Source organism: Vidua chalybeata, chromosome 9 (genome assembly GCF_026979565.1).
Source record: "Vidua chalybeata isolate OUT-0048 chromosome 9, bVidCha1 merged haplotype, whole genome shotgun sequence".
NCBI lineage: Eukaryota > Metazoa > Chordata > Aves > Passeriformes > Viduidae > Vidua > Vidua chalybeata.
In genome coordinates, this window is record NC_071538.1 from 15,809,552 (window position 1) to 15,826,921 (window position 17,370).

The following is a 17,370-nucleotide window of genomic DNA, read 5'->3' on the forward strand; positions in this document are numbered from 1 at the left end:
GGTGACCGCGGCCCCGGCGGCCCCGGCGGCCCGGAAGCGGCGGCGCACGCGGCCGGAAGCGGCGGTGGCGGCAGCGATGGCGGCAGCGGTGGCGCCGCGTGGGTCCTTCTCGGACTCCGGCTCGGACTCGGAGGATTCCTCGCTCTCGGACTCGGAGGTGAGCCCGTGGCCGCCGTGGCGAGGCCGGTGGGGAAGGGCCCCCCGGTACCGGCGGCGCGGACCGACCGAACTCTCTCACAGCTCCAGGAGGCCTTCGCGAGGGGCGCGCTGAAGCCGGGGCTCAACGTGGTGCTGGAGGAGCGGCCGAAGCGGCGCAATGACACGGTGAGCGGAGAACGCGGGGGCCGGGAAAAGCCCGGTCCCGGGCCGCGGCCCCAGCGCGGGGTGCGGGAGGCTCGGCGGGGCCGGCGGGCTCGGCGCTCTGCGCTGCGGCGCCGCTTGCGGCTGTGTCCTGGCGGCCCCGAGGAGCAGCCCCCGGCGTCACTCGGCCACCGGGCCGGGCCAGCCGTGCGGATCGGTCCGTGCGCTGCTGCGCTGAGCTGTGCTGCTTTCACAGGACGGCCTGAAGCAGTGCCTGGCCGAATTCAGGCAGCAGCTCGCGTGGGTGGAAAGGCTGGACGTGACCCTGGGCCCGGTCGCGGACCCCGTTTCTCAGAGTGCTTCTGCGTCTGATGCCGTTGACCCTGAGAATGATTTCCAGAGAGAGATGAGTTTGTAAGTGCCAAAAGGAGATTTCCTGTAGTGTCCCAGTGTGTTGCTGCGTTTTTGGAGTTGCATTTCACCAGTGTGCTACAGACTGCTGCTACACTGGCTGTCACTGTGCTACTCTTGGCCATGTTATTTTAAATTCGATGGCTCTGAATGTTTTCCAAAATAACTTCAAATTAGTTCTAATATATTCAACTGCTGTGTGACTGAAAAGAAATCATTTCCCTCTTTCTTCATCCTTTACTGAGTTTATTTTAAAAGCTCCTTGATAGCAGGACTAACTCTTTAACACAAGATATGGATTTTTCTTTGTGGGTTTGTTTTGGTGCTCTTACAGTTCCCTTGTTTTGCTTTACCTTTTATATTCCAACAAAAAAAAAACCTGTAACTGGAAATAAGATAAATGTATATGTGCAAGATATAAATGTTAATGCTGTACTGGCACCTAAGCTGCTTTCAGTAGCACTGGACGTGCACAGAATGGTGTTGTAATTCCAGACTAATGCTTGCTAGGTCCCAGCAACAGCCTGCTTGTGTGAGCAGTGTGCGACATACAGTGACAGGGCTGCTGCAGTGACAGCACCAGTGCAGTGACAGCTGCTGCAGTGACAGCACCAGTGCAGTGACAGCTGCTGCAGTGACAGCACCAGTGCAGTGACAGCTGCTGCAGTGACAGGACCAGTGCAGTGACAGCTGCTGCAGTGACAGGACCAGTGCAGTGACAGCTGCTGCAGTGACAGGACCAGTGCAGTGACAGCTGCTGCAGTGACAGGACCAGTGCAGTGACAGGGCTGCTGCAGTGACAGGACCAGTGCAGTGACAGCTGCTGTAGGGACAGGACCAGTGCAGTGACAGCTGCTGCAGTGACAGGACCAGTGCAGTGACAGCTGCTGCAGTGACAGGACCAGTGCAGTGACAGCTGCTCCGTGACAGCTGCTGCAGTGACAGGACCAGTGCAGTGACAGGACCAGTGCAGTGACAGCTGCTCCGTGACAGCTGCTGCAGTGACAGGACCAGTGCAGTGACAGCACCAGTGCAGTGACAGCTGCTCAGTGACAGCACCAGTGCAGTGACAGCTGCTGCAGTGACAGGACCAGTGCAGTGACAGGGCTGCTGCAGTGACAGCACCAGTGCAGTGACAGCTGCTGCAGTGACAGCACCAGTGCAGTGACAGCTGCTGCAGTGACAGCACCAGTGCAGTGACAGCTGCTCAGTGACAGCACCAGTGCAGTGACAGGACCAGTGCAGTGACAGCTGCTGCAGTGACAGGACCAGTGCAGTGACAGCTGCTGCAGTGACAGGACCAGTGCAGTGACAGCTGCTCAGTGACAGGACCAGTGCAGTGACAGCTGCTCCGTGACAGCTGCTCAGTGACAGCTGCTGCTGTGCTCTCCCAGCTACCGGCAGGCGCAGGCGGCTGTCCTGGAAGCCCTCCCTAGGCTGCGTAAGCTGCAAGTTCCCACGAGGAGGCCGGATGATTACTTTGCAGAGATGGCCAAATCAGACCAACAGATGCAGAAGGTACGTGCAATGAATAGCTTTCTTTCCAGTGTAATGTGTGTTTTAGCCTGGGGTAGAGATTAAATTTAAGGTGTGACGTGTGGGTACTGACCTTCATCGCTTTTCGATTCCTGTGACAATGAGTTTGAAACTTTGCAACAGGAGATTTCTTTTTGTTTAGGTTTTTGGTGCAATATGGGGATTTTTATAACAGGTTGGATGATGAAGTAGAAAAACATGATTTATACTTTGTCCTGAATGGGTTTAATATTAAAAAGGGAGAATTTTTCCTAGTATGTGTAACAGTGGATGAAAAGTTGCCTGTGTTTTTGCTCTTTGTCATAAAACTTGCAGTTGACTGTGGCTTTAATGCAGTCCTTTTTTTCATGTTTAAGTATCAGCTTTTGTTTATTGTCAGTGTATTGATTGTTCAATTGTACGTTATTGAATGAATCTGTTTTGGATAGGAAATTAGATTGGTGTAGGAAATAAGACTTTCACACATTTACTTCTTGACTGTAGCCTTTGTTCAAAATCGAGCTCTATTTTTTGGTTTAGATTTGGAAAAAAGACTACATTGTATAAATTAAAGAAGCATGAGCTGGAGTCTAGTTTGAAGGTTCATGTATCATTGGGTCACTGTTCTGCTTTCTGATGGAACCTTTCTAGATAAGATGAAGAATGATAATTAGCTGGTACTAAGGCTTAAGTCAATCCTGCACATTACTGTTCTCTTCTTTTGCTGACTTGCATTTGAAAAAAGTTTTTATCTCCTATTGGAGTTATTAGACTGAACCACAAAGATCTGTGTTGAAAGCTTTGTAATTCTTCATAAGGCAGCATCCTTACAAAAATGGTTGTGAACAAGGAGGGAACAGAAAAGATGTTTTCTACAGGACTGTTGTCTTTTCTTCAGTGCTTTACTTTTAATAATGACAAGAAAGAAACTATTAAGTCTTTTTCATACATCCAAATAGACTGACAAGATACTCTCATTTCCATTAGAGCCCATTATAAGGCTTTGTCTTCTCTCTTGTGTGGGTTTTGTCTTTTTTAGCCGGATTTTGGCTACAGATCAGTACAGAAATGATAAAATTCTCTTTTTTTCTTTTGTGTTACTGATAAATTTTGTTTTTTCTATTCTTTAATTAGATTCGACAGAAACTTAAGAGTAAACAGGAAGCAATGGAAAGGTCTGAGAAAGCAAAACAACTCCGTGCAATGAGAAAATACGGCAAGAAGGTGAGGAGCTACAAAAGGGACGTGCAAAAGGATCTGTGAAAAGAATTTAGAGCCTGAGTGGGGAGCTGGAAAAGTGTGACCACGAGAGTCTGGCTAAAACACACAGATGAGTCTAGTCTTCTGTCTAGCTGCTCTGAAGGAAAACAGAACAGAAGTATGGGACACTGCAAGGAACAACACTAACATTCTGCTTCTAATCTCAGGTGCAAGTTGAGGTTCTGCAAAGAAGACAAAAGGAGAAGAAAAATATGTTGAATGCAGTCAAGAAATACCAGAAAGGTAAAGTAAACTTGTCTGGGGGAGCAAATGTGTAAGGGCGGTAGTGATGTGTGAGCAGTGTAGGCAGCGTGATGTGGTCACTGTGTCTGTAGTTCTGGGCCTTGAGTTTGGAAAGCTGCTACTATGCAGAATTGTGTGCCAGTGGCAGTGAAAAACCTCCCAAGCAGCTGTTCTTCAGTGAGGATGACGTGTTGTTATTACTTGCTTAGAGTGAAAATTTGTATTTTCTGAGGTGTAGCTGTGCTGTCTTCACTCCTGCAGGTCTCTCTGACAAGCTGGACTTTCTAGATGAAGAGCAGACGTCATCTCAAGGGAATAAAAAAGGCAATGCAAGTCAACGGACAAAGAAGGGGTGAGACCAGACACGAAAGATAGTTAAACACAGAATGTCTGAATTTTCAGTCTTTTTAGGAAATAATTTTGGGGAACAAGAAAACTGTTCTATGTAGTATTAAAGTAAGTCCAAGGTGGCTTTCTGTCACTAAAGAGAATAAGACTATGGCCAAAATGGAATGGAGACTGAAATGTGGTAATTTCTGCATCTTTGTTCAGAGAGGAAAGGTACATGATGGTAGATGGGAGAACATGAGTGTCTTGAGTGTCTAGACCATATTTATGTCTTGAGAGCTTTCTGAAACAAGGAATGCAGGCAGTGATGCTGGTTGGTTGTTTTTCAGACCAAATGCCAAAAGACGATACAAAAACCAGAAGTTTGGTTTTGGTGGGAAGAAGAAGGGCTCAAAGTGGAACACAAAGGAGAGTTTTAATGATGTATCCAGCTTCCAGTCAAAAGTGGCTCACAACAAAGGCCCAGGAAAAGGAGGAAGAGGAGGAAAAGGAGGGAAAAAAGCCCTTAATGTAAGTAAAATGTTGAATGAAAACGATCCTGGTTGGCTAGGAAGCCAGGCCATGTCTGGCAGGGAGAGATGAGTGCATGATAGATGCCTCCAGCATCAGCATGTCTTTGGGACTTAAGCACAATTCAGTTACTAACAGAGTTGGGGACAGTGGTTTGGTAGGAAAACAAGAAAGGGAGTTAAAAAGTGCTCTTTGCTACCTATGTGCCAAAACCTTCCTCTCCAGATGTTCTGACAAATACCCTCTCTTTGGTATCCTCCCCAAGCTATAGAACTAGAACAAAGATGGAGAACATGAAAATAAAGATCTGAATCTGTCTTTTTGTTTTTTTTTTTTTTTTTTTTTTTTTTTTTTGTTTTTTTTTTTTTTTTTATTTTTCAGAAGAGACCTGGAAAGAGAGCAAGGCAGAAAATGAAGAACCGAGCCCGCTAAGAGAACTGTGCTCCCCAGTGGGGTTCCTGTGTTTCTTTGTGTTGCAAGATGTGTTTCTGCTGTCATCAAGCAGTAAACTGTGGAGCAAGCTGGATGCTTTGCAGTGGCAAGGAAAAAAAGTCAGTGGAAACCAGTGCCTTATCACTAATTTTTTCTTACTGTCTGTTTCGTTGAAGGATTGTTTTCTACTTAAAGCTTTGGTGTGTGAACGCATTAATTGGTGTGCACAGAACTATGTGTAACTCATGTTTAGCTGTTCAATGAATGGTGGCTGAAGCCTGCCCTCTGTACCCTTCATTCTGACAGCTTTTTCCACCACTACTGTTAAGATGAAGTTGGTGACCTTGAGTTCTGGTTCACGTTGCCAATGTCAAAATAAGAAGTCTGAAGCTTTTTGAGATGTTAGAGTGTTTTTTTAGACTATTTGTGTAGGTGGGTATAGGAACAGCAGTGAGACGAATACAGAGCCTTACAGATAGGTTTATTTGTGTCACTGTTGTCAGGTTGTAAACCTGGACAGATTAAAGTTCTCTTTTCTATTGCCTCTCACTAGAAATCTGCCAGACTTGCTAGAGAACGAGCAGGACCTAACACATTAGATGTCATTAACATTCTATCTGTGGCCTTCCCCCTGTGCTAGTCTTTAGGCTTCTCTCCCCGTGGTGCAGGGTAGCCATGGATGGTAATCTCAGTTGTCTGGCGTGGGAAGTAGAATCTGATATCGCTGCGGTCGACAGGAACCTGGGAAACAAAAATGACAAACAGTCAGGAGCTTTTACTAAAATCAGTAGTAGTAGTAGTCCCTCCTGGGGGGAGTGATGCAAGGTATTCCACTGCTGAGAAATGTCCAAATGGCAGAAGAGCAGGGTACCACTGTACTGTTCACTGCTTTGTCATGGTCAAACCTGCCAAATAAGGAAAACTTAGCAAATTAAACAACATCATCGTTCTGACTCTGAAAATCGAACTTGCTTCCCTACACACACGTTTAGTTGCCTCTACTCTGTCAGACTAATCCTACCAGCAGTTCCTTAATACCACAGAGCCCAGCTGGGATGTCTGTCTCTACTCTTGTCATGAGTAACTACTTTACTTGATATATAATATGAAAAGTCAATGAAGACTATCTTATTTTCTTATTTATCTTAGTTCTCTTTATAACAGTCCAAAATTTGCCTTTCCCAAAACGCTAATCTGCAGAGTCAGTCATCAGTATAGCTGTTTGCCAGATATGATTGATGTCTCAACTTGTTAATCATATTTCTTTCCCTTCTGTTTATTCACACTTCCCTAGATGAATCCTCACTGGTGAATCTACTTTGGGTATACTTACATGATTATTAATTTTATGGTTCTGCTTGCAATTTATTTGAAAGATGCTGTGCAGCAGCACATTTCTTTTCACAGTACTTCTGTACATCACTTCCCATTGCTCACTGCACCATTTCTCATGGCTGAACGCTTTAATAAACAGCCCTGAGTACACCTGTGGCATTTGGCAGTGAGCTCTCACTGTCACTGTAGATGTTTTGCAGTCAGGTTTCTCAGGGGAAGTGTACTGCATCTCTGTTCACAAGTTTCTGCCAGTGTGAACAGTCCTCTTAGGTGTAAATTTTAAAAACTTGTTTTCTGTGAACAGCTCTGCTCACTCCCTGTAATTCTTGTTTTCCTCGTTTGTCACAAATTCTTTTCCTGCCTGAGTACTTTTCAGTGTGGCAGGCTTAACATCTCTGAATCCTGTAAAGGGCTGAGTCTTTAAACATCCTACTCACCAAAGGTGTTGTATGCCAGCCAATTTCTTGGCTTTCAGTTTGTGGCTCTGAGTATTTCTTTCTTGGCACCACTGCTGCACGGTGAAGAAGATTCAGGAATTCATCTGTTATTTTAAGAGACACAAATACAAATGAAAAGTGTGTTTAAAAATCAGTGACCCCTGGACATGTGTTAGAATGGGACATCTTAACACTATCCAAGCAACAGCAAGAACAGCAAGGGTAGAGGCAGCCTCTGTGCTTCTGTGAATGATACTGTCAGAATGCACGGTGACATTTCTACTCAAATATTTCCTGAAGAAGTTTCAAGATTTGCCTTACAGTACTGTCCTGTTAATTCTGGCGTCCCTGTCTACTGTACTGCATCTTCCTTTTCCTACACCACATCTAATACAAACCAGTGCTCCATGACAGCTCTCAACTTTCACAGTTGCCTGAAACCTGCAGCCTTTCCCTGGTCTGGTTTGCCACCCTCCCCAGTCCTTGAATAGAGCAGGCCAACCTTACCTGACCCATTAAGGTTTTTTAGACAAAATTAGCATGTTAGAAATAAGGGTGCAGCTGCTCTTGTTACCAGTGTTCTAAAGTAAGACTGGGCAGTCATTTCAGCAGTTTAACCTGCGTGGTGGTTGGGTAGAATCTGCAATGGCAGGCAACATGTACATAGAGAACATACTTCCAGGTATTTTTGTTTTCCCAAAAGGTTTAGATTCTCAACTAAAATTTTATAGTATGAATATAAGGAATTGTATATATTTTTAGCTGATATATATTTTAATTAAAAATAAGAGCATAATTGCATGGCTGCAAACTTGTGCTAAAAATGGAAAGTAATGGGAAAGGGCCTTAAAGTGGAAAAAAACCTGCTTTACAAACAAAAATCATAAATTAGTTTAACTTACTTATATGGTCACAGAAGGTGTTTCCACATACATGATACTTTAGACTGATTACAATTATTAAATCTTACATGTTAATAATTTTCTTATGTAGTTACCACAAGCTTTTCAGAGACTTCTTACCATCTATTGGCTCCTGTACGTTCTCATGCCAAGACATTGGCTTCCTAGCAACCATGTGAACTGGAGAGAAATGAGACAGGTGAATGGCTTTAATGTGAATTTGGCATCACAGCCAGGTATAGAATATGTATTATTGAACTGCATGTGCATAGAAGAAACTGAGTTAGAAATACTGATTAATGGCAACTTCTAGAACTTCTAGGAAGGGAAGGGCATTAACTGTGCTAAAGGCCCTTCAACAGGATGCTGCCTGTGCTTACCGTATCAGAGTCCCACCCCAGGCAGGGCATGGCCTGCAGAGTGCCAAGTCTCAGGAAATTAGTTCTCTTTGTTGTTTTATTGAAAAACCTAGACCTGAAAGAATCTACTTATATCACCTGCCTGTGCTAGCACAGACTGTGAATTGGCAGGTAGAAAGCAATCAGGACCTGAAGGAACAGGGTGTAGTCTTGGGGCCTTCTACTCTACTTTGGCTCTGTATTTACATTGAATTTTTAAGTCCCACATCCTAAATAGTTGCCTCACTTCTGTGTGGTCACTGAAGGCACCATCTGGGCAAGTGGGTCATGTCTTGGTTCTGTCTCTGAGTGTGCAGACCGGTTCCTCAGGCAAAAGGGAAGTGCACCAGTTGCCCTTTCCAGCTTTACCCCCCTCACTGGCCACTGCTGCCCCACTGCGGGCCTTCCTCCGGTCCCCCCGACTCCCCTCACGGCTTTTCTTGTCCCCGGCGCTTTACGCCGGTTCCCTGTGGCCGCGAGGCCTCACCGGGGTGGAAGGGGTTCACGGTGTACTGCGTGAAGAGCAGCTGCCACCGGCGCTCCTTCTTGGCCCGCTCGGCGTGGCAGCGGTTCTGCAGCGCGTCCGGCGGGTCCCTCTCGCCGCGCCGCGCCTCCATGGCCGCGCCGGCTGCGCGCGTCCCGCGGCCGTGGCAACGCCCGCGTGCTGCCGGCGAGGCCGCCGATTGGCCCGCCCGGCGCTCCGCCCCGCGCCCCTCCCTTCTCGCCTCCTATTGGCCGCCGAGTTAAAGCCCCCGGCGCTGATTGGCGGCGGCGCACGCGGCGCATTTGAACGGTCGGCGGGGCGATGGAGGCGGCGGAGCTGCGCTGCACGGCGGCCGTGGAGCAGCCGCTGCCGGGGGGACTCGCCCCGCGCCGCCGCGTGATGCGGAACGCGACCGTGCTGCTGGGCCGCAACGAGCTGCGGCAGCCCGTGCTGCAGGTGGCCGGCGGCAGCGGCGCGGCGGCGGCGGCGCTGAGCTTCGTGCTGGCCGGTGACGCCGTGAGGCTCTTCACGCGGTTCGCGGGCGAGGGGCGGGCGGCGGTGCGGCCGGGGCCGGACGGCGTCCAGGTGCTGCTGTCCGACTGCCCCCCGGACGCGCTGCGCCGCTTCCTCCGCCTCCTGCGGCTCAAGGTGGCCGCCGGGTCGCGGGACGCGCCGCGCCGCCCCCGCCTGCTGGAGCGGCCGCCGCCGTCCTTCTCCGTCATCAGCCCGGTGCAGGAGCGGGACCTGCTGCGCGGCCCCGGCCGCCGCCGCCCCGGCGAAGAGAGGGGGGAGCGCCCGGCGGAGGTGAGTCCCGGGGCGAGGGGGCGGCCCCGGGTAGCGGCCCTGCCCTCACAGCGCAGCCCCTCCTGTCCCGCAGGTGCCCCGCGCGGAGAGGCGGCCCCCGGCGAGGCTCTCGGCGGAGCAGGAGGCGGTGCTGCGCGCCGTGCGGAGCGGGAAGAGCATCTTCTTCACCGGCTCTGCAGGTGAGGGCTCCCGGCGACTCTCAACGGCTCCCCGCGGATAGTCCTGGCCATTGACCTGTTGCTTCTCTCTCGAAGGGACCGGGAAGTCGTTCCTGCTGAAGAGAATCGTGGGCTCCCTCCCTCCGAACGTCACCTACCCTACAGCCAGCACGGGAGTGGCGGCTTGTCACATCGGTGGCACTACTCTCCACGCCTTTGCAGGTGATGGCCTGCCCGACAGCAATGGGCTGGGAGCTCTTACTCCCTTCCCAAAGAATCAGGAGCATCCTAAAGCATTGGTTTTTTGTCCTGTGACAGGGATAGGCTCTGGGAAGGCGCCGCTGGAACAGTGCATTCAGCTGGCAGAGAGGCCAGGGGTGCGCCAGCATTGGCTGGCCTGCCAGCACTTAATTATTGATGAGATTTCAATGGTGGATGGCAAGTTCTTTGACAAGCTGGAAGCAGTGGCAAGGTGAGCAACTGTCAGATCAAAGTAGCAGAAATTAATTTCTCTAAACTTCCAGTATGCTTCCTTTCTTTTGTTTTGTGCATGGATACAAGGCAGCTGCTGGTACAGGGCTCTAAGGAAGAATGAAATCATAGTATCTGGGTTGATCTTTACCATGAGATAGGTTTTGGTCCTGTCCACTGCTCATTGAGCTGTGGCTGTTTGGGTTATTTTCTCCATCTCCTGAGCTACGTGCTGTCTATAGAGGTGAATCCAGAATATACAGCTCTGCCCAAAAGGTCCCTCTTGGAAGACAGAATTAGCTGTAGTATAACAGCCACTAAAGAACCAAGACTGGTAATAACCTCTGGGCTAGGTAAGCAAAGCAAATTTAATGTCTTGTACTAGTACTGCTTAATTATTTGAGCTCTTCTGAGGCAGCTGGGGATAAACATCTTTCACTGCATGTTGTCTAGGTTTGAATGTACGGACAGATTAAGAAGTAACTTCTGGGACCTGACTATATCCAGATTCTGGAGGACATTCAAAACTTCTCTTCTATCCCTTTCAGGGCCGTCAGAAAACGGGATGAGCCTTTTGGAGGAATTCAGCTAATTATCTGTGGGGATTTCTTACAGCTACCCCCAGTCTCCAAGGCTAATGAAGAAACCAAGTTCTGCTTCCAGGTACAGAACTGTCCCTAAACTCCTTCTCATACTTCAGTCTGTCTCTTTCTTAACAAGAGAATGATTTTTTCAGGCAAGATGTTGGAGGAAATGCGTCCACATAAACATGGAGCTGACTGAAGTGCGGAGACAGACTGACAAGACCTTTGTCTCAATCCTGAGTGCAATCCGTTTAGGCAGGTGAGAAACTCATCTCTCTTTGTAATCCCTGCTCCCCACTGATGAAGCAGAGGAAAGAGCAGTTTGTCACTTTTCTGTAATCTGTCAGGATGTGTAGCTGTGGGCAAAAGCTTTAAATGCTTTAGTTAACGTAGGCAGGTTTCATATATACTGCTCTGGTAAGGAAGGACCCTTCCTAGGGTCCCTCTGTAATTTCTGTGAATGAATTCAAAGGATCCTGAGCTGGCAGGGCTGGGGCACGCACTGCCTCTGCTCTCTCACTTTATGCAGGTATCCTTCTCTGTCCTCTCTGGAGGCCTGTAGCTTGCACAGACTGATCTAGCTGTGTGGAGGTTATTGCTGCTCAAACCTGTTCCTGATCACTTTAAAGAAGAACTCCCTTTTCCTGGCTACCAGGTGCACAGAGGAGGTTACCAGACAGCTGATGCAGACAGCTGCTCACAAGTCTGAGCGTGATGGGATCCTGGCTACGAGGCTCTGCACCCATAAAGATGATGTAGACATAACCAATGAGAGACGCTTGCAACAGCTACCAGGTGAACTCAGTGGAGGAAACTGCTGGCTCTGGGGCTGAGCTCTGCATGGACACAGTGGGGGTACTGGAGTGTTGGGTGGAACTAGTGTTCTGTCATGCACAGCAGCACCATCCAAGCTCTGTGTGTTGGAGTTGAGGTGTCTAGGGAAAAAATTAAGTTTTTTTGTTTAAAAAGCCACAATGTCACTATTTGGTTTGTAAGAAACAGCAAGCTCATTGCTTACTGTGAGATAGGGTGGGTAATTTATTGCCTCCACACCCCTACTTTTTCTTTCTATAGCATCTTAGAAAGGCCATGCTCTATCCAGCCATGACTTGAATTCAAGCCTATTTAATTTTTTGCCATTTTTGGCTTGCTGGCCCTTGGATTCTTCCTTAGTCTGCTTTGTAGATCTGGTATTGGTAGTGAGTGAAACTGCTCAAAATGCTGTCTGCTCAGTTCTTATTTACTGCTGACCTTTCATTCCTGTGCCTTTTCATGCTCTGGAAGTTATATAGGGAAGAGAAGCAATAGTGGGCTCTCTGCTGTTAGATGTGACTAGGTTTGTGTGAGGATGTCCTAGCAGCAGAGCAGAATGGATATTAAAAGAGGAATTACTGTTAGAAATAAATTCTGAACCTCCTGAAATGCTGTGTAGAGTATGTTCAACAGTTGTAAGTCCTGTCTTTCTTTCCTTAACAGGAGAAGTGCATGTATTTGAGGCTTTGGACAGTGATCCAATGCTAGTGAAGTTAATTGATGCTCAGTGTCCTGTGGGTGGTAGAGTTGAGCTAAAGCTTGGAGCTCAGGTAAGTGTGTACACATACATGTGTGATAGACCAGAACAAATGGCATAAGAAAAATTGAAGAATATCAGAGAAATGTATAGAGTAGATTAATATACAGAATGCAAATTCAGTCTGGAATGGTTATGCCAGGCCAAAGATATCTTTGGGATACAAAGATATCCCAATCTGTGTATCTTTTCTGCTTAGAGTCTTATCCAGACAGAAGATGAGTTCAGGTCCATGTCTTGGGGACAGTGATGATTGCTGGGACTTTGACAGACATGTCCAATCAAATTTAGAAGCTTTCCAGTAGCAGAGAGCATAAGCAGTCCTTGCCTGCAGTCTCAGCTCCAGGTACAGCAGCCCTCCCCACCTGTAAAGGTATGGCACAACTTGCCATATTTGCTAGACTGGGCACCTAGCTCTGAGCTAGGGCTGTCAGAATGGAAAGGATGTAGGATTGTACTTAGCAGTAGCATTGTTTGCTTTGGAAACTTGTTCCTTTGCTGTTCCCAGAATCTGTATATGCACAGGCTGGTGATGCCTGGTGAAGGGGAAACTGCTCCCTGGATCTGAGCTCACAGCTGTGGACAGAAACAGCTCAAGTAAAACGTTCAGTGCTGTAAAATGAAGTAGTTAGGAAGGTAAGACTGTGAAATAATTCCAATCAAATGGGAGATGGTGCTGCAATAGGCAGGATAGGATGATTTGGCCAAATCAGCCTGATGTGCTTATGCTTCCTGGCAAGAAGTTTAGCTGCAGGTAGCTGAACAGGCTGTAGAAGCCGTGCATTAAACATTTTTCTTTTTCTCTGTAGGTGATGTTAGCAAAGAATCTGGATGTGTCTCAAGGGCTGGTGAATGGGGCACGAGGTGTTGTTGTAGGGTTTGAAAGTGAACAGAAGGGTAAGCAAGCCTTTTGATCTTTTGTTGAAGGAAGTGAGAAAATAACAAAACTGTTTGCCATTGGTGGCTGATGACTTCTTAATTTTGTTTACAGCTTGGTAGTAATTTGAAGGAAAGCAGAGAGATCTCTGCAAGCTTGGGGCTCTCACGAGCTGTGATGTCATGCACTGCATCAGCTACAGCTATCTGTAGGCCTCTTGTGTTCTGTATGTAAATGTGTATGCTCATTTGAATTTCCCGTTTGTTCTGTTGAAGCAAATTTTGATGAATGTTTGTTTTTCTCAAAGAATAATGTTCTGCTACCTGCAAAATGTATTTTTCTCTGCATCACAACTGGTAAAATACCTGCCTTTAATTCTTCTGCTTAAGTAGGTGTGACATGCTATTAACTGTCTGTGGATTTAGGTTTGGCTTATGCAGAAGAAAGGTGTTCTTAAGCTGCTGACATCCTGGTTGTTGAGTGTCAGGAATACATCCCTGTTTTTTTCCTGCTCCCATTCCTACAGGGCTGCCTAAGGTGAGGTTTCTCTGTGGGGTCACACAGCTCATAAAAATGGAGAAATGGGTCATTAAAGGACCATCAGGAGTTCCTCTGAGTCGTCAGCAATTACCTTTAAAATTGGCATGGGCCATTTCCATTCACAAGAGTCAGGTGGGTGTTCTTGTACAGCTGTCTATAGACTTTTACACCATTCTAAACCTTTTTTCCTGGGTGAGCTTGCATTGCTGGTGAAACAGGAGGGAAAGCTGAAAGGCCCTTGCTGGGGGGGGAAGCTCCAGAATGTGTCTAGCTGCAGAGAGATGGCATCTCTTTTGCTTGTGGGGCTGTTAGTGGTAGTGGGGTTTCCTTAAGGGCACTGCCACCTGCAAAGTTGGTGTTGGACTACAAAGCAGCATTATTTATCACTGTAGGGTGAGGAGGGTAGTGCTCCCCTGAGAGCATTAGGGACCTGAGCTCTGCAGGGTAACTGAGGAAGCTGCTGGAGCCACAGCTGTGCTCTTCAGGCTGGACCTGCCCTTTGGTGGTGTGCAGTGGTGATTTTTTCAATATAACTTTCAGTGTAACAGTGTAATATTTTCAAAGTTCCTTCATTTCCAGAAGACTTCATACTTGATAAATACTGGTCTTGGAGATGTGTGACCTGTGAGTTTATGCCCATGACACAGTTGAAACTAGGCCATGCTGCAAATTCTGCTGCACCTGGGACAAGCCATGAGACAGGGCTGGCCAGGCCTTACCCAAATTCTCAGGACTGCTTGAGAAAAGTGCCTGTCCCAGTTAACTACTAAGGGTGAAACCAACAGGATTTCCTTCCCTGCTGTGTTGGAGTATGGAGTTTGATGCAACAAGAGCCTTACTGGAGTTAGTGGATCCTGCTATCTACTAGAAATTTCCTGACAGTGGAAAAATGCCTTTGCTTTCTACTGATTCCCTTTTTTTTAAATCAAAACCTTTTACCAAAGATAGTACCTTGGACAGACTCACAGGACAGGTTAGTGTTGATACACCACAAAGTTCTTGTTTGTTTGCTCTGTAACCAAGCTCTCTGTGCCTTTGATAGGGCATGTCTTTAGACTGTGTGGAAATCTCCCTGTCTCGTGTCTTTGAAAGTGGGCAGGCTTATGTAGCCCTCTCCCGAGCCCGAAGCCTTGAGGGTCTCCGTGTTCTGGATTTTGACCCAAAAGCAGTGAGAGCTGATCCTGCTGTGCTGCAGTTCTACAGACAGCTGAGACGTCATCAGCTTCCAGCCCAGGTAAAGAAAAATCTCACACTAGCAAAGGCTGCCTGGTGCAACCAGGATCAGAGATGTGGGCACCAAGATGTTTCTTTTTCTTCCTAAGCAAGAGCAACACTTGTAGTAGCAGGAGAGATAAAACTGCAGAGAGGGCATGTAGCAGGGCAGCTCTTGGTGGCAAAATATCGACACTGCAGTGTTGGGGTTGTGTAACACTACCTGGTCCTCTGGGTGAAAGGATGGGTTGGGATTCTTTGATCCTCCTCTTGCAATAAGGAATGAAGGAGAAGTGGGCACAAAATAAATTTCTGCTTTTTTTTTTCTTTTTCTTTCTCCTCAAAGGATTCACTACACACCCATTCAGATACTGATGAGAAGGAGAACTGGAAATGCAACTGAGAATGCTCTTCTGGTGTCTGTGAGGTGTCAGCACAGACTGCTGAGATGCAACAATCTTGCTGTGTGTATTTGATAACACAGACGAAGTGAAAGGAGATTTTTTAAGATGTTTGCTTCATCCAGCTGACTCTGGATATGTAGAACTATCCCTGTCTCACATCACTGGAATTTGGAAGGCTTCTGCAGACCCCTTCTGAGCCCCCAGCCTTGAGTACTCCTGTGTCACAAATGCAACCCTAGCAAACAAAATGACTGAACAAGGATGTGCCTGAGGGACATTTCTACAGTTTGATCTTGTCTGAGGGACCTTCCTACCCTTCTCTCCTGCCTGCTAAGTGTAATTTATTACCTGCACGTATAGACTGAGACCTGTGAGCCTTTCTTCAAGTATACCACTGTTGAGAGACAGAAAGTGTGTGTCCTCTTTGCTTGGATGGATTGTTCACAGGAGCTGCTGACACAAGGGAAAGCTGTGCTAAATATCTGGAATACCTGATTTGTCTGCAAGAGAAAAGCTGCTCTTGCTGCCTGACTCCAGGAGTCTGCATAACTTCTTCCACAAGCAGAACTGTCAGAGTTGCACATTGCCTCTTATGCTATAGCATTTTTATTTGTCTGTTGCATACAATGAGGTGATTTTTTTTAACCTTTTGAGATGAGCTGGCACTATTTAAAAACGGGAGGAAGTTCTACATCTTATACCCATAATCGTGGAACTACTAGAACTATGACGATTCATTACCCCATGAGCAAGAAGGGGGTCAGAGGAGATGGGTGCTGGTGCCCTCTTGTTTAAACACATGAGGCTCCCATTCAGATGGGAGTTTCTTCTGGAAAAAATGTCTGGCTAATAAGGTGGAACTTGAGTGTGCAATAGAGTAATGGCTAAGGACATGTGGAGTGAGCTGTAACTTCACTCATTTCACCAAAAGCAGAGATGAGCAGAACTAAGGTACTGCCTTCTTAATAAAGAAGTTCTGGTCTTTGTATTTTAGCACTTTGCTTAAAGCTAAAGTAACTTGCATATTTTAAAATGTTTTACGTATGGGAATAACATGAAATAACATTCAGCTGGAACTTGTCTCTTGCAGTGTAAACAGTTGAAGGCATTTCTTGGCAGCTGCTCTCCTTAAAGCCAGGAAAGAATGTTGACTAGCCAGTGGTTTACATACAGAAAACAGACTTTAATAGGATTTTTTAGTATTTCATGTTTTGTTTTGTGTTTCTTTGTTTGTTTTGTTGCTTTTTCTGGGCTTGAGAAGGTAGAGTCTTGGAGGAAGCAATAGTATAAGGCAGAAGTGTGACTATTATTCAGAGAGGTTCTTAATGTATCAGCACATTGTTTCTTCAAAGAAGTTTGGTGGGGAGTGGATGGAAGTACCTAGAGGTGGAGCTGGAGCCCATGGAAGGCAAGTCCCAAACCTTGCACTTGGCCAGGGGGCTGGTTTCAGATGGCACTCTCGTGGGTTTTTAAAGATGGGATGCTGCAGGATAATGAGGGATTTGTGTTGCGTTGGACTTTAAAGTGTGGGATCTGAAATGCCCAGAATGTTAAAGTGAGTTTTACTGTTGGGGTAGACAACTATGAAGAATAAGCCAGGCAAGTCCAGTCATTGACAATAAATTGGTTTATTGATTGGTTATGTAAGAGCAATGAGATAATGCAGGTTCAAATCCCTTTAATACCTCTTTAAAAGTTCCTGTACTCCTGTAATTGCAAGATAGAGTGTAAGACTGGTGATTATGTACAATGCAAATAAACTTTTAATTATGATCTTGTGAAGTAAATCACTTAACTGCAGCTTTCATAGACTTAGGGATTGAAATCTTTGCAGTTGTATTGGGGGGGTGGGTTAGTGCCAATTTGAGATAAAATGCTAAACAGAACTTAAAGAGGAAAAGGTTATCAATATTTAATTTAGTATTAAATCTATGTGAAATATTGGGGATGCATTCTCACTGATGGAACTGTGGAAGCAGAATCTCTGCAGCTTTTGAAGGGCTGGCAGCTGTTCTGAGGCCAAAAGGTGTCCATCTGTGTAAATTTTGGATGCTCTCACTTCCAGCTAGAGCAAATATAGGGACAGGTGCTGAGTTTGAAAGCTGCTATTTAAATCCTAAAAGAAGCAGTCAGGACAAATCTGAGCTGTCAGGCTCTGTCATGGCTCCTCTTTGG

The 17,370-nt window shown here is 46.7% G+C and overlaps 3 protein-coding genes across 3 annotated transcripts; 2 read left to right on the forward strand and 1 right to left on the reverse strand.

The window, feature by feature from the left end:
• Nucleotides 1–52: 52 nt before the first annotated feature.
• EBNA1BP2 (EBNA1 binding protein 2) lies at nt 53–5,167 on the forward strand. Its single transcript, XM_053950534.1, has 9 exons — nt 53–157; nt 241–324; nt 557–714; nt 2,106–2,229; nt 3,361–3,450; nt 3,654–3,729; nt 3,991–4,081; nt 4,407–4,587; nt 4,969–5,167. Exons 1-9 carry the CDS (start codon nt 77–79, stop codon nt 5,017–5,019), a joined length of 936 nt encoding a protein of 311 aa, XP_053806509.1. The 5' UTR covers nt 53–76; the 3' UTR covers nt 5,020–5,167.
• A 314-nt stretch (nt 5,168–5,481) lies between these two features.
• Nucleotides 5,482–8,743, reverse strand: CFAP144 (cilia and flagella associated protein 144). Its single transcript, XM_053950535.1, has 4 exons — nt 8,579–8,743; nt 7,814–7,873; nt 6,792–6,895; nt 5,482–5,760 (listed from the first exon to the last, which is right to left on the reverse strand). Exons 1-4 carry the CDS (start codon nt 8,706–8,708, stop codon nt 5,656–5,658), a joined length of 399 nt encoding a protein of 132 aa, XP_053806510.1. The 5' UTR covers nt 8,709–8,743; the 3' UTR covers nt 5,482–5,655.
• A 74-nt stretch (nt 8,744–8,817) lies between these two features.
• Nucleotides 8,818–16,968, forward strand: PIF1 (PIF1 5'-to-3' DNA helicase). The gene is made up of 12 exons (XM_053950533.1): nt 8,818–9,379; nt 9,453–9,558; nt 9,634–9,759; nt 9,856–10,009; nt 10,557–10,671; nt 10,745–10,851; nt 11,248–11,387; nt 12,069–12,175; nt 12,972–13,059; nt 13,566–13,711; nt 14,622–14,813; nt 15,138–16,968. The coding sequence occupies exons 1-12, from the start codon at nt 8,897–8,899 to the stop codon at nt 15,192–15,194; spliced, it is 1,821 nt and encodes a 606-aa protein (XP_053806508.1). The 5' UTR covers nt 8,818–8,896; the 3' UTR covers nt 15,195–16,968.
• Nucleotides 16,969–17,370: the final 402 nt, after the last annotated feature.

Bases quoted from the DNA above. Each gene is read 5' to 3' on its own strand.
- EBNA1BP2 (XM_053950534.1), top strand. From the start codon at position 77: ATGGCGGCAGCGGTGGCGCCGCGTGGGTCCTTCTCGGACTCCGGCTCG. The intron at 325-556 runs GTGAGCGGAGAA...CTGCTTTCACAG, and splicing joins CGAAGCGGCGCAATGACACG to GACGGCCTGAAGCAGTGCCT. The intron at 3,730-3,990 runs GTAAAGTAAACT...TCACTCCTGCAG, and splicing joins AGTCAAGAAATACCAGAAAG to GTCTCTCTGACAAGCTGGAC.
- CFAP144 (XM_053950535.1), bottom strand. From the start codon at position 8,708: ATGGAGGCGCGGCGCGGCGAGAGGGACCCGCCGGACGCGCTGCAGAAC. The intron at 7,874-8,578 runs GTGAGGCCTCGC...ATTTCTCTCCAG, and splicing joins CGTGAACCCCTTCCACCCCG to TTCACATGGTTGCTAGGAAG. The intron at 5,761-6,791 runs GTGAGTAGGATG...TTTGTTTCCCAG, and splicing joins GCTGGCATACAACACCTTTG to GTTCCTGTCGACCGCAGCGA.
- PIF1 (XM_053950533.1), top strand. From the start codon at position 8,897: ATGGAGGCGGCGGAGCTGCGCTGCACGGCGGCCGTGGAGCAGCCGCTG. The intron at 10,852-11,247 runs GTGAGAAACTCA...CCTGGCTACCAG, and splicing joins AGTGCAATCCGTTTAGGCAG to GTGCACAGAGGAGGTTACCA. The intron at 13,060-13,565 runs GTAAGCAAGCCT...CCATTCCTACAG, and splicing joins GTTTGAAAGTGAACAGAAGG to GGCTGCCTAAGGTGAGGTTT.